The 18176-nt window shown below is 35.7% G+C and overlaps 3 protein-coding genes across 4 annotated transcripts; 1 reads left to right on the top strand and 2 right to left on the bottom strand.

Moving 5' to 3' along the window:
* Positions 1-2069: 2069 nt before the first annotated feature.
* On the top strand, positions 2070-10528 carry LOC103331152 (Galactose oxidase/kelch repeat superfamily protein). Of its 2 annotated transcripts, none has more exons than XM_008233758.2 (16): positions 2070-2383; positions 2477-2574; positions 2760-2895; positions 2979-3007; positions 3275-3371; positions 3459-3514; positions 3631-3738; positions 4925-4981; positions 5681-5772; positions 6835-6919; positions 7583-7735; positions 8317-8417; positions 8649-8828; positions 8931-9034; positions 9863-9953; positions 10117-10528. In XM_008233758.2, exons 1-16 carry the CDS (start codon positions 2322-2324, stop codon positions 10174-10176), a joined length of 1509 nt encoding a protein of 502 aa, XP_008231980.1. In that variant the 5' UTR covers positions 2070-2321; the 3' UTR covers positions 10177-10528. The 2 variants fall into 2 exon arrangements, with proteins under 2 accessions (XP_008231980.1, XP_088907737.1); XM_089051611.1 differs by having other exon boundaries at positions 2102-2383; positions 9840-9953.
* A 293-nt stretch (positions 10529-10821) lies between these two features.
* LOC103331151 (uncharacterized) lies at positions 10822-12484 on the bottom strand. Its single transcript, XM_008233757.3, has 4 exons — positions 11975-12484; positions 11360-11470; positions 11184-11264; positions 10822-11093 (listed from the first exon to the last, which is right to left on the bottom strand). The coding sequence occupies exons 1-4, from the start codon at positions 12185-12187 to the stop codon at positions 11019-11021; spliced, it is 480 nt and encodes a 159-aa protein (XP_008231979.1). The 5' UTR covers positions 12188-12484; the 3' UTR covers positions 10822-11018.
* An 838-nt stretch (positions 12485-13322) lies between these two features.
* On the bottom strand, positions 13323-17741 carry CDC2 (cell division control 2). Its single transcript, XM_008233756.3, has 9 exons — positions 17601-17741; positions 17397-17439; positions 17117-17301; positions 16311-16431; positions 15230-15403; positions 14688-14851; positions 14450-14537; positions 14298-14351; positions 13323-13771 (listed from the first exon to the last, which is right to left on the bottom strand). Exons 2-9 carry the CDS (start codon positions 17403-17405, stop codon positions 13682-13684), a joined length of 885 nt encoding a protein of 294 aa, XP_008231978.1. The 5' UTR covers positions 17406-17439; positions 17601-17741; the 3' UTR covers positions 13323-13681.
* Positions 17742-18176: the final 435 nt, after the last annotated feature.

Genomic DNA, 18176 nt, shown 5'->3' with positions numbered 1-18176 from the left:
TGGGTTATTAGTACTGTGTGTGACTTCTTCACTAGTTCATTCCTCTCTAGTTTTGAGGACTGTGCTTTCTTCATTTCCTTTTTCAACTGTCTTTGTAGGTTCAGAAAATCCATGAACCACTATATTTCACATACGTTCATCTAGAGACCAAAGGAATGACTTCATTTTAGCCTTCCAAACACCATAGTTGTTGCTATCGAAATATGGTGGAAGTACAATTGATCCTACGACACGTTCCATCCTAAGGTATGTTATCTTACTTAGTGTGTTTAGCAACATGCTCTGATACCAATTGAAATTACATGTAGGATAGCTTAAAACACTAGAAGTGAGGTGAATAGTACGTTTATAGATTTTAAGTGTAACAAAGGAATAAAACAAGGCACAGAGGATTGATAAGTGATATCAATCCTTGAATGTATAGAACGTAAAAATAAAGAGCACACTAGAATTATTTTACGTGGTAAAACCCCACCTCTGAGGAAAATCCATGAGACTTCTCAGTCCAAAACAAATCCACTATAGAATGATGATTACAAGAAGTAGTCACACACTTATCCTAATACACATTCTAGATAATGTTTAGTGACTTCTTCGTAACTCGACTTCTAGTGAGATTACTTCTTTCTCTCCTTATGTTGAATGAGATACTGGACACGATCAATTCAAACTCGCTGGAGGTATGAGGCATTTGTAACTTATGCAGAGGAATGCAAATGTATGAAATGACAAATCACCAAGATAATCTTACTCTTGATGATCTAACCTTAAGAAAACAATGCACATCAACTTTCTTTAATTGGTTGGAAATCAGAAAATTCACGTTGAAAGTTGTGTAGAGAATGAAGCATAGGCTTCCTTTTTATAGTGGTTTTTAAAACAAGAAAGAAAACCAATCAGCAACTAAAATTGATAATCAAATATATTGATTTACAAAGAAGATTGATTGATCTCCAATCAATCTGTCACAGAAGAGATCAATTTATAAAGAATGGTATAATGACAAAGATTAATCTCAATCAAATAAGAAAACAAAGAAGACCTTTGAGTTGAAAACTGGAAAGTAGTTTTTTGAATTGAAACCAGCTTTCTTTAATCAAAAAGCCTTCCCAATCAAACTTAATTATTTTAAAATCAGAGCTCCAAACAAATCCTTGATTTGAAAACAATTCTAAATTCAGCACAATCAAAATGCATGATTGAATGATGATATTACCTTAGAAATCGTTGATTGAACCATGTGGCTTCAAATCAGAGCTTGGGATTGAGACATTTGCCATTGCTAGTCTATCACAATAAGTTTACCATTTATGTTAATCTATCTAAGGTCTAGGGAATGCGAATCGCATAATCATATACTAACATGACTCACATTGGTCGATTGGGAATATGGAGAAAGAAAGGCCGAAACACAGTTTAAAATTAGTGAGTTGTCTTGAGTGGTTGAATTGTTTAACATTCTTCATTTTCAGTTGTGAAATGTTCAAAAATCAATCCATTTGGTCCTTAACCTTTTAATGCACACATCAATTTGGTCACTCTTGTTTGCATTTCATTAAAAAAAATGGTCACTTAATGGTATGTGACCAACTTTAAAATGATGTTTTCATCAAAATACAACTTATTCATAAAAAAGAAATAAACCTCACGTCCAATGCTCAATAAGTTCATATGTTCTCCTCAATGTAACTTCAATGTGAAACTTTAAATGATGAGCATATACCTTATCCAGCAAATAACATGTACTTTATTTTGTTTAATTTGTGGATGAGATATATTTTGATGAAAGTCCTGTGACTAATTTAATGAAGTTTGAGAGATCAAATTAGTATGTATACATTCACACGGTTTTTTAATATAAGTTTCTCACATACATTACTGTAGTGTTATGGAAGTTCGAACTTAAGATTGAGATCACAATTATAAGTCAATGCAATTTTCAACTAGACTAGACCTTAATGGCAATAATAGGTAATGTAGAATATCAACAAATTAGTGTGTATGCGACAATATGGTCAAATTCAAGAGGCTTGTGATAAAAAGTTTAAAAACCTCACTTCCAAAAACCCAAACCCAATAAAAATTCAAGAACACCCCATTATTGAGAACAAAAGACCGGTAGGTCCGCAAGTAAAGATCCGTGTATCGGAAGCATAACTGGAATTGCTGAGAGCTTAGAACACAGTTTGGTGATTTGACCAAAACAGAACAAAAACGAAAAAAAACGAAGAAGAAAACAGAACAGAGCTTGGTGGTGAACAATAGTTGGTGGACAAGTGAAGTTACAGTGATTAACACAGCGAATTGCGAAAGAAGAGAGAATGCATTACTGGGTTCGAGCTTCTTCCTCTGATTTTGCTGGAACTCTACCCCAACCTCGCAGGCAAAAACTCTGTCTCTGTATCTCTCTCTCTCATATGGGTATATAGCTTTGAAGATTTTCCATTTGAATTTAGTTTATGCTTTGAATTCTCAGTGGTCACACTGCCGTCATTATCGGTGGATCGAAGGTGGTCGTGTTCGGAGGCCTTCTAGATAAGAAGTTTCTCAGCGATATCGTCGTCTATGACATTGGTACTTTGTTTCTCGCTCTCTATACATTTCATTGTGCTTTAGTTCGATTTTGATTGATATTTTCCTCTGGGTTCTCATGAATTCATTCGAATTTTGTAAATTTTACTCTCTGGAATTTCTGGGTATACTTGGTGTTACCGTTTTCACCATAGAATCTCATTTTAGGATTTGTTTTTTCTTCTCAGATAACAAATTGTGGTTTCAGCCAGAGTGCACTGGTGGCTCTGATGGACAAGTCGGTCCAAGCCCGCGAGCCTTTCACGTTGCTGTTGTGATTGATTGTCATATGTTCATCTTTGGTGGGCGTTCCGGTGGCAAGAGGTATCTTCACATCCATTACACGTTCTGCTCTATTATTCTGTTACCTTAATGCAAATGGTATTAACAATGAAGTTCGGTTTCAGGTTAGGTGACTTTTGGGTCCTGGATACTGGTAAGAATCTATTTATTATATGCTTCTGACAATGCATGAGAACGATAAGTATGTGCTTATCAAAGTTAATCTATTTGGTATGTTGCTTTTTCTTTTGCCTCCCTTTTAATTGCTGAGTATTGAATATGTGTTACATAAATTTAAGTTTGTTCTTGCTTCAGTTTGGAGAATTAATGTGTTAAGTTGGATACAATGTTGTGGTAATCATTCTTTAGATTAAATAATACGGTATTTTCTCTGCCTCAAAAACATTTATGTTTGTTCCAGATATATGGCAATGGTCAGAGTTAACAAGTTTTGGCGACTTACCTTCCGCACGAGATTTTGCTGCTGCTTCAGCTATTGGAAATCGGAAAATTGTTATGTGAGTATATTCATTGCACCTTTTATTTATTAGGTGATGTTATGTTTCTCTATTAACTTTTGTTATGTAAAATGCAAACAAATGCAGGTATGGTGGCTGGGATGGTAAAAAGTGGTTGTCAGATGTGTATGTCATGGATACAAGTAATTTTTTCTATATGATTTTTGAATTACGTGTTATTTTCTGCTTCATGTTTGGTTGATAACATTTGTTGAAATGGCTGTAAATCAGTTATCTCTTGATCTTCTTCCTTAAACAGTATCACTAGAGTGGATGGAGCTGTCAGTTACTGGATCATTGCCACCAGCAAGATGTGGCCATACAGCTACCATGGTTGAGAAAAGGTTGCTTGTCTATGGTGGCAGAGGTGAAGTAGCATGCTTTGACTACGTTAATACTTGGATGTCATTAACCGACTCTTTTTTCTAGTTTCACTTTTCTTTGCTCTCTCTCTCTAATTTATTTTATTCTATTTGACTTTTTTTAAGTTTGCTACGAGCAATACCCTCCATTATGGTAAAAGGATGTAATTTGTTATCATTTACTGTTCCTTCTAGATAATATGTCACAACGTAACTAGAGTTGCATTACTCGTTTTCTTCCCTTCTGTGTTCCAATAGTGGCAACTAATTTGCAGAAAGAAAACAGAAAATAAAAATAAAAATAAATAGTGATTTAGGGAATGCTTATTTGTAAAAGTTTCTTTCATTATTTTGTCAATGTTGAGAAATAAAGATGCCTTTCTTATCAATTGGAAACCTAATGTTGAAGCCGTAGTGTCTTATATTTTTGTTGTTGCTGTCTCTGCGATTTTGATGTAATTTCTTTGACTGCTAGTCTGGATTTGTAGGCCAGCAGACAGCTTGTCCTCTTTTTGGCACTCTTTCATTTCCCCTCAAAGTTTCTTACTGAAAAATTCTGCAATTTCTCACATCACATTAAACCAACCTAGTTAATTGAGGCATAACAATTTTGTAATTCCAAGGTAAATCCCATCACCCCTAAAATAAATTTTCATTTTCCACATGGGGTCTTCCCTTGAAATTTACTTGTGAAGGTAGACCATTCTTTCCATGGGATATCCATTATTGCAGATCATTTTAGGGTCTATGTTTTCGCACTATTCATGGGCATTCCTTATTAAGTGATAATACTACTACATTGTATCCATAAGCTTTTTGAATGCTTGAATAATTTGGTATAACAAACTTCTACTGTTTGACTGTCCATATGACTACCTTGAACTGTTTGATTTAAAGTAACAGGATAAATGAATTTATGTTTGTTTTTTGATATATGAATTTATTTTGTTCGTTGATATATGAATTTATTTTTGTTTGTTGATATATGAATAGTAATCTAATAAATCTCAAATTTACTGCTGGTGCTGCTTTTGTTTTTCTTCTTCTTCTCCTTTTCACTCTTTGTATAGCTCATATGTATATATGCCAATTTTAGCTTTTCTGTGTAAGAACAAGCATTAGATGCTTGGGTTCATTTTAGTGGATTTAGCAGCTTTTAGCTGACATGAGTACTCGTCTTGCCTTTCATAGGAGGTGGAGGTCCAATCATGGGTGATTTATGGGCTCTGAAGGGTCTAATCGAAGAAGGTTAGCAGTTAGTCCCCTTTTTATGATAGTCTACTACTTCCCTTAAGTTTATTCAACATGAGTTTTGTCTTGGCTCCAACTTTTGGTTTTACTTTGTTCTCATGTTTCTGAAAATTGCTCTATTTCTTGAGATTATTTTATTGCATATTATGTTTCCTCTCAAGATAACTGTAACTTGTGCTCCAATTACAGCACTAGTCTAGATGATGGATTTTCACCTTCTAATTACTGCCATGTAAATTAAAATAGTATAACTACTCATCCTTTTGACATTCAGCCATGGTATTAGCTTTTTGTTGCACCCTCTTTGAACCTTACCAAACTGAGGTCTAGCCACCAAAAGATACGTAAGAGTTTTTCCTGAAAGATGGATGCATCATTTTAGTTTTGCTTCTGTCTTCCAAATGGTACCTAAAAGGATTAAGGAACCCTGCAATTTCTTCAATTGGAAGCGCACATGTATTTGATATGGAGGAGATTGTTTGCACCTGCACATATTTAGGGCTATTATTTTTCTTCTCTTTCGTTTCTTTTAGCTTTACTTTTCTTCTTATTCATTTTTTAAAGTACTCAAATCCATGAGCTCTAACTTCATATGTGTCAATTCAAGATACTCATTGTGTGTGTATATATATTACTACTTGGTTTTTAGTTGTTCAACTGAATTTAGTATTTTGTCTTCTTTGTTGTGGAAGCAAGAGAATGAAACACCTGGATGGACCCAATTGAAGCTTCCTGGTCAAGCTCCTTCTCCACGTTGCGGCCATACCATCACATCGGGAGGGCACTATGTAAGTGACATTTGCTGTAAGTTTTTTTATGTTTGATGCACTTTCTTCATGGACGACATTTACTTCATTACACTTCAGTTTACTTTTGTACTGTTGTGTTATTATGGAGAAACTGGTTAGGATAGGATAATTTTAGTAAAGGAAGAAGGATCACCATTCAAAGCTTTAAGTTTACATACATATTCTCAGATGCCATGTTCACCATTTAAGCGCTTTCTTCGTTGGTGATAGACATCACTACTTGAACAAGTAGCTTCAGAATTTTTCTTTAGTGAAAATTTTCATTTTTTTGTTACTTTTACAATTGTCTTACTTTTGCAGAAGTTGTATGCATTCAGCTCTCATGGCAAGTAGTCTAGATTTGTCTAGAAACACTTGGATTCTGACCTACAGGAACCTTAACCTTAAAAAGTTGCTTCATATTTTCTTTACAGAAAGTTGTAGATTATTTTTTTGTAACATTCAGATCTGCTCTCATAAAGCTTGTTTCAGTGATTAGTTCCATATATGGTGATAATTTGGGAAAGCATGGTTATTGTAGGCCGAGCCTTAAATTAGGAGAGGAGGGATGAAAAGGAAAGAAAATGCATATAAAATAAATAAGTTTATATGTTTGATTGTGAATGGTCAAACCAATTCTAAAAATCTGTCACACTCACACACAATAAGATAAAGAAGAAACACTTCAATTCTGAATCTTAGACTAACGAGAAGAGGTTTACCCTAGTATCTATCTTTTTGTAACACTTTGGCCAAAGCAAGTAAACTTCATTTCTGTATTCTATGGTTGTTGATTACAAGAATCATATTTATATTGTTGATGACAATGGCAGATATGGGCTTAGCCAAGTTGGCTAGAGTGGATGTGCTCCCCACTCTGCACCCCAGTTCGAATCCTCCTTCCTGTAGTTTTGATTAGTTTAAAGTAGATTATTGCTTGTGTCAAAAAAAAAAAAAAATTATTGATGATGACAATGGATATTATCATATCATCGTATTCCTTTTTGTTTTCAATATTTTATTGTTGTTTTTTGTACCTGATTATAGAAACTGTACTTGCAGCTGTTGCTATTTGGTGGCCATGGAACGGGTGGCTGGTTGAGTCGTTATGACATTTATTACAATGACTGCATTGTTTTAGACAGGGGTGACTACTTCTTGCCTTTCTGTTTGTCTTTTAGCTGATTTGTGCGGAATGTGCCATCTTTGATGAGCCGTTTTTATTTTACCATGCTACTACTGTTTTGACAAGCAATAGGCCTACCATTCAACTGACAGAAGTGCTCCAATTAAAATTTCAGTATTCAACAACCCATGTGCTTTATTGGTCCACTTTTCTTATGTTAGAGAAGAAAGAAGTAAAATGTATTTCATTGCCCACCGAGATACCGCATTCTTGAATAATCCTATAATTGAGAACCTACAGAAACTTTTAGGTTGTCGTACACAGATGTCTTGACTAATGCCATTAACAACCACTGCTTAACATGGAAACCTGAAATAGAAAAGTGTGTTGCACTATTAAGATCAGTTTATAAAAATTAGCAAAATGGGGATTACTTTAAATGCTGAAGAAATATTTTGTTAATTATATCTTATATACTTAGTAGACAACTGTATAGTGTGAGACATTTCTAAGTTTTTGATATAGTTGTTTTGATTTCCGTCATTCTTTGGCAGAACTTGATTTACAAAATTGTGAATCATTCCCTACCGACCATACCCAACACATTTTTGTTTCTTGACATGGTTTGAATTCTTTCCTTATTTTGTGCATTTATTTATAATTTTTCTTTCCTCTGGAATCAAGTTTCTGCGCAGTGGAAGCGCTTGCCTACTGGCAATGAACCCCCTCCTGCTCGAGCATATCATTCTCTAACATGCATGGGTTCACGTTATCTGTTATTTGGTGGCTTTGATGGAAAATCAACATTTGATGATCTATGGTGGTTGGTTCCCGAAGGTACTAATATGTCTTCTTATTGTTCTCATCTAATCATTTGCTGCTTGTCTCACCAACCACTTTTGAAGATGAACTGGGTTACGTTGTGAACAATCTCCTAAGTAACTTTGTTGCCTTTGAGCTTAAATTGAGTGCCTTAGGTCATAACCTCAAATCTTGCAAACCATAAAACTTTCCTTAAACTTGGAATATTGCCAAACTTTCTAAAAAAAGAAATTTGTAGTTGGTCTTCAATCTATTTTATACCCTTTTTTTTACTGCTGGAACGCTTACAAAATGTTCAATGTGATGGTTAAAAGTCTAAGGTTAGATTTTGATATTACAATTTATATCACAATTTGGAGGGTAATTATGGTCATGATGTGCAGGCTCCAAAATCATCATAAGGCTTAGAAGTGGGTTTATTGAAGAAGAGAAAATGCTAGATGCATGTATTATTAGCTAAGAAAAATATTTCATGATCCTGCTATATATTTGTCCAAGCAGAAGGGAACCTTGTTTATTTCTTTAATGCCCCATGAAGTTTGAATTAGAACCTAATTCTAACATGTTCAAATTGTCACGTTTTGCTTGTTCTGTAGAGGACTCTATTGCAAAGAGATTACTTTCGACTTCACCAACCAATCTTCCTCAAAATAAGGATGTGGTGATGGGAAATAACAATGTCCAATCTGAAGGCAAGGTATAGCAAATGCCTCTAATTACATCCAACTTTCTATATGGAGTTATCAAGTAGTAAACTGCCTTTCATAAACTTTTTGTTGCCTTTAATCATGTCTGCTAGAATCATGTTGAACTTGGTTGATTGTTATTCAAACTTTTTTGCTAAAAGTCGGGAATGCATGCATATTTTGACTTGTTCCAAAAATTACTTGCTTACTGCTAGATTTTAACTTCCTCCTAATTTTAACAGGAGAGCCAAATGGAAGAATCTGTTGTTTCAGAGTTACAAAAAAGATTAGGAATATCAGTTTCTCTCCTTGGTAATGGTGTTCCAATTGTGGATGAGTTGGAAGACAGAGAATTTGTTCAACTAGCATCGAGTCTGGTTGGAGAAAGAGTTTCTAGTAATCAACAGGTTTCAGATATTCAGGTTGGGTACTTTTATGATGCTGATACTAGGCACTTTGAGTTTTAAATGATAAGTGCTAACTGTGGTGTGAAAAAGTACAAAACTAACAAAAACACAACTCAGGCACTTCGTGACCACTGGAGGAAATCTACACCAAGACATATACCACTTAAAGAGCTTGGACCCTTGCTTCGGGACTACCAACGGTTGATTACTCGTCGTCTTCAGTAAGAACAATAAGCTGAACTTTTTGAGAATTATGTGGTTGTTTTTAAAGATATTACCAGCTTAACTAATGGCTAGCTCAAAGTCCTCGAATTATCTTTGGCTGTGCATACAAGATGCCCAAATTTTCAGTCTTGCGTTTTATGTATATAGTTGTGGTACACACAGTAATCACATCATATCCTATTCTAGCTCGTGGTATTCACATTGCATGGGTTGTTCAGTTGAGTCCATGACCTATGTTCTGGTACAGTACAACGATTATAGAAATTGTATCACAGCTCGGGAAGTGTTATTAGAAATTTTGCCTCATTTTTACTTAGTTTATCTAATAGATTTTTCCTAATTTGAAATAACAATTTGATGATATACTTCTAATAAATAGTTATGATGCATGCTGTACATGAAATTAGAATAGGATAAAAAGGGGTTATTTTAGAAGGCCAAGTACAGTGAGCTGGAGAATAGTCAAAATGATGCTGCTAGGAGTCCTCCAATGGTAGAAGCAAGATGATAGTGTGAAGCAAAAAGGAGACTCCAATGGTAGGAGTACGATGATACTCTGGACCAGATTGGTTTTGTTGCTTAAATTTGAAATTGGTGTTGTTTTCTGAAACAGATGTTCAATTAATGAAATTTGATTAATTGGGGTATCATCATATGTAAATTTTTTTATATATACATTGTTGCAGGATCTATCTAAATAATTAATCGTTTGTTTTGGATTTATATGTCTTAGCCATTGTTTGTCAATTTTTTATGTCTAAACTTTGCTCATCAGTGTTTTTGTTCCTTTTTCTCGTGCGGAATTTGCTTTGTGGCTATAATAGGGCGAATAGTGGATCTCATGTGCAGTTCATCGAGTCTAGTTTTCCTGGAAAAGTGGCTTATGGTTTTTATCATATCAGAAATGTTAACCAGGTATTAATTATGTTTAGTTATGCAATGCAATCAAATTAATCATTATCTTTACCACATGCTTATATTTTTCTCTTTCAGTACTTGTCATTCTAGTTTCTGTTTATATATACTTTCCTTTATTTCCCCTCTTCTCATAGGTTGTTAATTTCGTGATGATTTTCAGTTGCGTATGGATGACATCCCAAAGCTGCTGGCAGAGTACAAACAGCTACTGCCAAATTAAGTGGAGGTGAAAAAACTAAAACAAAAAAAAGCGCTGTCCTCTAAAAGATTTATTGTGACCAATCTCCATTTTCATTGAAGTTAAGGTATTGTGCTCTCATGTTTCTCCGGCACAAACCTCCACTTGTGAACTCATTGCTAGACTGATTTAAAGATCTTGTACGTGTCTACCATAGACTTGTTGAAAGATGCCAATATTACTGTCTTTCTGACATCCTTGGAATCCACTGCAGTTTTAGATGATATATTATGCTTGGTAGACCTTTTTAAGGTATACAAGTATATGTATGTATATATGAAATGAATGAACTTCTTAGTACCACTCCCTGGAAATTTCAGATTATTTATTGAAACTTCTTTGCATATGTTATAAATGAACTCGATCTCCTAAATCGACTGCGTAAACTCTCTTATAAGCTATCTTGAGGTCTGTGTACTGGTTATGATGAATTTCTGCTGGTCGCATCACCCTTCCATAAAGTTTGACAAACATAAAGCGTATGCTTGCTTGACAAGTATTTTGCCTGGAAATCATATTAATTGCATAATGTTTAAACTGTAGATAATTATAATAATAGGTTCTCAAAATTCCAAAAATTGTTACCAGCTTTGCTATTGGTGTGAAGAACAAAAAATGTAAGATTCCTTTGGAAAAATTGCATTGCTGTTTTACCATAGAACTTTGAATTTCTCTTATCTGGATTGATACAATGAAACAAGACATCTGCCAAGGATGCAGATTCCTCTGTAGTCTTTAATCTCCATACATGCAAAAAATTTATTTCCAAATGTACTAATTGAATATATTAGACAATGGAATCTACTGATCAGCATTAGGAAATTTCAGTGTGTGGGTTCTATGTTCTTGCTCAGCTCCTCTAGCTTCTGCATCCTCAATCTCTCGCTCTCGGTCAGCATCTGGTAAGCAGATTACAAATTGGAAGAATTACCAAGTGCAGAATGGGATGTAACAATAAATTTGTAGAGCAAATGAGACTTAGTACTTACCTCCATCAGTGTGGTTACAAGTTGAGCCTTCTCTTTGTTCTTTTCATTGAAGCTTTCCAGCGCTTCTTTATATTCTTTTTCCTGTTGTCGATGAGATGTGAATAGATGCATGCTCTAATGTTAGTGCAGTAACTAGGTGAAAGTATAATCAAGCATAATTAGCAATTGTTAAGCACCTTCTTCTGATAGCTCAGTCCCAGTGGCTTCAGCTCTCGGTTAACCATGTCGATTTTCTTCCTTACATTTGCAAGTTCCTTCCTCATGGGATCTCCCATCACTTCGAGCTCCTACTAGATTGTTAATGTATGATATAATTTCATTATGAAGTAATTTACGTGGCCAACTAAGAAGAATAGGTCCTATAGGCAAGTCATTTGGGTTCAAATTACTAGTGAACCATGTTACCAAGGCCTCCTAATCAAGAACAAAACAAAAAAATATCCAACAAGGTTGAAATAAATTCAAAATAGGATCCTTATAATTTGTGTCCACAATGTGTTATGTCTAACATCACATCGTTTTAGGCTTCCTATTTTATTTTTTTAGTGGATATCCATAGTGGGTAGGGTACCCTTCTAACCTTCAAGTCGTGAGGTTGCATATTGAATCAATTAAATGTCCCGCTTAGTAACAAGCTCACACTACAACACTCGACATTTTGCCCTTAATTACCAAAGTAATGTGTTTTGGACACATGCTTGATCCTATTTCAATAGCTTGAGAGTCTAACATAAATTGATAAGCAAATTGTGAAAAGAGAAAATATTCCAACAAAAGTTTGTTGAACTTACTTCCCAAATCTGTGCCAAACGCCTAGTTTCTTCCTCAGCACGACCCAATTGAAGTTCAACTTTCTCCTTAACTTCCATCTTCTTCCTCTCAATCTCTTCCTCTCTAGCTTCCCATGCTGATATTGCCAATCTTGAAACTTCCTCATCCTCGTTCTCCTCTGTTGATAGCCTCCCACTACTGGAAATGCTCCCAAGGCTCTTCATTTTCTGCATTTGTCACAGCTCCAAATTCAATTTGGCCTCTATCTGCATCCACAAAACCCACCTCCTATAAGTATTCTTCTTATTAATTCTATATACTATCTCTATTGCTTTTGCTTCAAACTTCTCTCTCCCCTTTCCTTATCTGGTAGGTCTTCTCTCCTCTTCTCTTGTTTTCTTTTTAGTACGTCTGTCAGAAAGGAAGAGGAGACAAATTCTAAGTGCTTAACAGAAGACAACATGGCCTAATTGACTTCTGTTGGTGCATTTTGATCTAGGTCTTTACCCCATCATTATCTAACCTACAATTAGAGCAATTAGAGCATCTCTTATTGCAATCTCATTTTATGAAGAAAAATTTTGTGGGATGTTCTCGTCACGTGATAGCGATGAGTCGTGGAACAGTCCAATTAAAATGACATGTACTTGAAAAATAAAAGTCAGTCGTCAAATTTAGGTACTTATCATCTTCTCCATTTTTCAAGCTTGGAGATAATATTTCTTTCAATTTTATCCAAAAGTAGTTGAAATGTCAAATTTCGACACACTCTTCCTCAAATGTAGGTAACTGACTACGCAATGAAAGTATGGCAACCATGGTAAGTATGGCAACCATGGTTCAACATTGCTTGAAGCAAGAGGAACTGTGTCGAGCAACAATATCATACATATAAATAATGCTTGGGTAATATAAGCTCATTTGCTTTCCTTTTCAATTTTATTGTCTGTCAATTCACTATAAAGGAAAACCAGCTACAAAAGTCCACTTTTCAGGTCATTACGTCAGAATCAAATCACTTGCAGCAAATACTTAATTGCACAAATAATTCATTCCATAACAACATAAGAAAACATAGACAATAAAAATAAAAATAAAACCATAATTTGCAAATGTAATGCCCCCAAGTTTGCGAGAAGACACAGCAACATAATTAGCCTTACCCAACCATTCAGCTACCGCATGTGAGAGAACTCTGTAAGCAAGTAATTCTAGAATCTAACATTTCCACTACAGTTGACAACATAACATTGCTCACATTTGCCAATCAATCATAACAATTTCTTAACAATTCTGAATTTTCGGAGGAACCAAACAACATATTGGATTCATTTCTAGCAAAATCCACCTTTGGTAGGAAGACGAAAATGAGATGATGTCATTTTCATTGAAGTGAAATGACCACATATCAGAAGCAAACCTATCGTTTACATTCCTCGAGGGAAAATTGTTTCTCACAGGATATGTATCGTCAATTACAAGCAACTCAGAAAATGTTACTACTGTATATCTTTAAGCGTAAATGGGAAATGAAAGAAACCAAGGGCAGACTGTAATTGATGTTAACATCTGCTGAAAGCCAAATCAACATAATTGGAACTATGTCTGAGGAATGAGGGGAAAAAATCACAAGAGCAACACACATTTCTCATTCAAGCAAAGTTCACAGGATGCTACACTATAGTATAAACAAAACACTCTCTGCCAGGAAGTGAAGATAGGAGGAATCAGGGTACAAAGGCAATATCTTTGAAGTACTCGTGCTCAAGAGCAGTCCTGGCCGTAATCCTTTTGCTGGGATCCAAGCAGAGCATTTTCTGGAAGATAAAAAGGCAAATACTTAAATGATAGAAAACCAAACTGCAGTAGATGCTTTCATGTCGTGTTTAACAATTATTTTCTGCTCATCTATCAAGCCCACTTAAATTTGCTACATGTCATGCGGACTGGCAACAGAGAGAGCGTCAAGAATGAACGTATTAAAATTTGCAATCGACAAACCCACTGAACTCCTCAAGTTGTTGCTGAAATAAATTCATAAAAGGAAACTAAGGAAAAAAAATGGACAACATGAATCACCAAAAGGACTTGCTTCCAGGGAATCGAAGTGCAGGAAACTTCTTTTTTTATTTTCCAAATTTGATTATCGAATTTTACCAATGAAAATTAAGGTACTTCTCTTTTGGCAATAGGGGAAACTACAGTACTCCCCATATACCATACTAACATCTTTGAGGGACTGGCTAGGAACTCATGTAAGACGCACAATTAAATCACAGTGTAGATGTACACATATGAACAATTTTTTTCCCATTGGAGTGCATAAATTGAATATGAACTTACAGAGAGAAGATCAACACCAGCTGATTCAAGATTGGGAACTGCAGTTGCCAAGTCCTGCAAAGTCAAGGATGCTTCTCTCAATATCATGAGTAACACATAGGTTGACAATTTTATGATGGGACTAGATAGCAACACACATAGAGTTCAATTACCTTAGCAAGCCACTTAGGAAAGGAAGACTTAAAATCAGGCAAAGAATTCACTCCAGGCCATGTATCCTCAGTTGGAGTACCCATGATTCTTCATATGAAAAGCAACAGTGTGAGTACGACAGGATACATTGAGGATGATGGGATGCATAACATGGTCTACAGCCATCTGGCTGCATGTCTTCCACGAAAAGGAAAAAAGAAGGAAAGAAAAGCATAGATTTGGTTGGGAATCTTTCACCTAAATATCTTGAACAATTCATCAATCTCAGAGTCCCCAGGAAATAAAGGTCGTTGGTTTACCATCTCAGCAAATATACAACCCACGGACCACACATCTACTGGAGTAGAGTAATGGCGGGAACCAAGCAATATCTCCGGCGCTCTATACCAGAGAGTCACCACCTACGCAGAACCGCCAACAGTTAAATCACTTTATTGTTTTTTGTTTTGTTTTTTTTTTTTTTTTGGGTTAAGACTTTATTGTTAATATTAAAACACAAACACAGGCACACTAAATAGTGCTCAAATGTTAACATATCAAACTACCTAAATATTGCTTTCAGAAATATTAATTTTTAATTTCAATACATGTGATTTTTCTTGGAGCAAAGCAGTTCAATTTTGCATCATATCACAACAGACACACTAAATTGTGCTCAAGTGGTACTAATTGCCACATTTTTTCTTTGCTTTCTATTGCTATTAATTAAAGTGTGAGAGGAAAGAAAACTGATCTGAATTATTGCAACAGCTAAATGTCATGAGCTGAATCACTCATACCTCATGAGTAAATGTCCTAACAGGAATACCAAATGCTCTAGCCAGTCCAAAATCTGCGAGCTTGAGTGAATTGGTACGACGATCTATCAGCAGATTCTGGGGTTTCAGATCTCGATGAAGAACTCTATGTGAATGACAATAAGCAATGCCTCTGAGAATCTGATAAAGGAACATCTGCAGAAACGGGACATGGCCAAATGACATTTCATTGTAAGATTTTATTGCAGTAGTCTATTGTCAAAATCAGGATGGATTACATAACAATATAACAATTTCAAGCATGATATACGGTAACCTCTGTAGAAACTAGAAGTAAACATCATAAGCATCGCACAACATTGGGCCATAAAGCATTTGAAATCTGCTTTACAAACTAAGAGAAGAAGTACAAAAATAAATAAATGACAAATGTAAAAGCAGGAAGCTAAATAAAAAGCCTACAAATGATAGCCTCTTATACTTATTCATGAAAGCTAAATTTCTTAAATAAAATTAAAATTAAAAATTAACACCCATATTGATGCAGGAGCATCTACGAAGCTCTCTAAGATTACTTAGGCCCGTCAGTCGATTGGGCTAGGGTTCTATTTACTTTAAATTATTAGTTACTTCTTTAGTTTTCCTATTCTTACTAGGATTTGGTTTAATTTCCTGTTTAGGTTTTTACTTTCCTATGTCAATTAGATTTTCTGTATTCTAGTATAAATAGGCCAGTTAGAGACTCTTGTATGGAGTTTTTGTTGATGAATATAATTTCAGACTTTAGTCTATACAGTTTCTGTTGGGATTTTGCCCTAGAACTCAATTATCTTTGTTCCAACTTCAATTCTATTGCTTTATTCTTCTATTGTCTGTATTTTGGGTATGTTTGGGTCACTGGACAGCAGCTTATAGCCGCTGCCCTGCATCACACATGCATCTCCATTCTAGCCTCCCTAACCTTGCCAAAATTTACAAACCATGACAGTCAAGGAATGGACTGCACCTGAGATGAAATACTATAATTTGCTGATCAAATAACTACTAAATGTACCAACTAGGTCAATTAAAGGTTTGTAAAGACAAGAAAGCAATCACTCACTTTTATTTGGCGAGGATCCTTTGCAAACTCAGGAGTAGAATCCATATGCTTCTTCAGATCCAAGTCCAGGTACTCAAAAACCAGATACAAGCGCTTCTCACTGTGCACTACATCCTGCAGCCTGTTAAGCAAATACCCATTAGAAGAATTTGTTAAATATATCTTCTTCCCTGATAGATAATAAAAGTGTAAGCACCAAATATGAATATCTTGCAACGTAAACAAGCCACAAGGAAATATGGGAGATGCCTAAGAAAACAGATTAAAAAGTTTTCATTATATTAAATTTTGTCTTCTGTTTAAAATACATTCTAGAAGCACTGAATTTAGGACACACCCAATGACTGTGTTTAAACATCTCTATGAGGATCCCTGTTCCACTAATTTATTTTTTGGGGTGCTCATGCTTAGACACCAAAAGAAACGCTACTTTCCTGGTCAAGCTCAGACAAGCCAGGCAAAGCAACATGCTGAGAGTGAAGTAAATAAACAGTGATTAACTAGCTCAGTCATGTTATATTTTGGATTCTTTGATACGTTAAATTTCCATTTAAAGGGGAATGAATATAGGAAGAAGAACATGCTACAACTCAAAGCTACAATGCAGTCCGAAAAGAAATATTAACTCTAGAGAAAAGTCTGAAATTCATAGGTCTACTTTTCCTCAACAACAGGTAATACCTTCAGCATTTTTATGATTCACATAAACTGAATGCCCAAACATGAAGTTGAAGCTGTCAATACATGAATAACTTTCTCATAAAACCCCTTAATTGAAGAAATTAGTCACAATGAATCCAATATACCTGACAATGTTGCCATGCTGCATTTCTTTCAAGAGTGAAATTTCGCGTATGGCAGTGCTTGGCACCCCCTCATCTTCCTGCTCTAAACGAATCTTCTTCAAAGCTATAGTCTCATTAGTGACACGATCACGAGCCTTGTAAACCACGCCATACGTTCCTTCACCAATCTTCTCAACTTTCTCGTACTGCACAACGACAAACATCAGAGTCATAGAAAATAAACAAAAACAAAGTAAAATCAAATACCCAAATTCACAAAAATGGCACGTCCATCACTAACCTGGTCCATCCGGTCTTTCTGCTCAAACCCAGGCCTTCAAAGCCTATAGGAAACGTAGAAAATACCCTTATTAATTGTAAACATAGTTGCCTAATTCGCTCACCCCCTACGAATTTCGATCTGGATCGAGCGTACCCAACCGCGGTACGGTATCGATCTGGAACGAAAGATTTAACGACTCAGTTCCAGAGGAGAGAACAGTACCTGGTAGACGACGTCGCTGCTACACAACAGTACCTGACCGCCGACAGCAGACGAGCAATCGAGGGCACATGAGGGAGAGTGCTACAGCTGATGAGCCCACGTTTGATTCTTGCTCTCTTGGCATACAAGGGGAAGGAAGATGTTGGGTTCGTAGAGGATTTTTTTGGACGAATGGTTTCCAAGAAGACAGCCCAGCCCACGCAAAAAGGCCCCTGGTCTCCCAAATCAGCTCCAGCGGTGACATCCAGCCCGGGCAAGCCCATGGCAAGATAGCCGCTGACGTCAGCGAAGGAAAAAAAATTTAAAAATCGAAAACAATTCTGAAAAATTACCAAAAAATTCAAAAAAAGAAATTTATACATACCTAGTGTGGGGATTTTTCGTTCCGGCAGCTACTATGGCCCTAGGCTACTGTAAAGAGCCAAGTGTGTGAAAATTGCCAATGAGTCTAACAGTCGCTAAACTTTAAGAAGCAACTTGGTTATCTTCACCAGCAAAACTAACAATCGCTTACAGGTAGATTCTTAGCTTGGCATGAGAAGATTGTGGCATGGAAGCAAAACCATCATGAATTTA

This window comes from Prunus mume, linkage group LG5 (assembly GCF_029339155.1).
Source record: "Prunus mume cultivar Tortuosa linkage group LG5, ASM2933915v1, whole genome shotgun sequence".
Taxonomy (NCBI): domain Eukaryota; kingdom Viridiplantae; phylum Streptophyta; class Magnoliopsida; order Rosales; family Rosaceae; genus Prunus; species Prunus mume.
The sequence above is the reverse complement of the archived record's forward strand: the minus strand, read 5'-3'. Positions and strand labels throughout refer to the sequence as shown.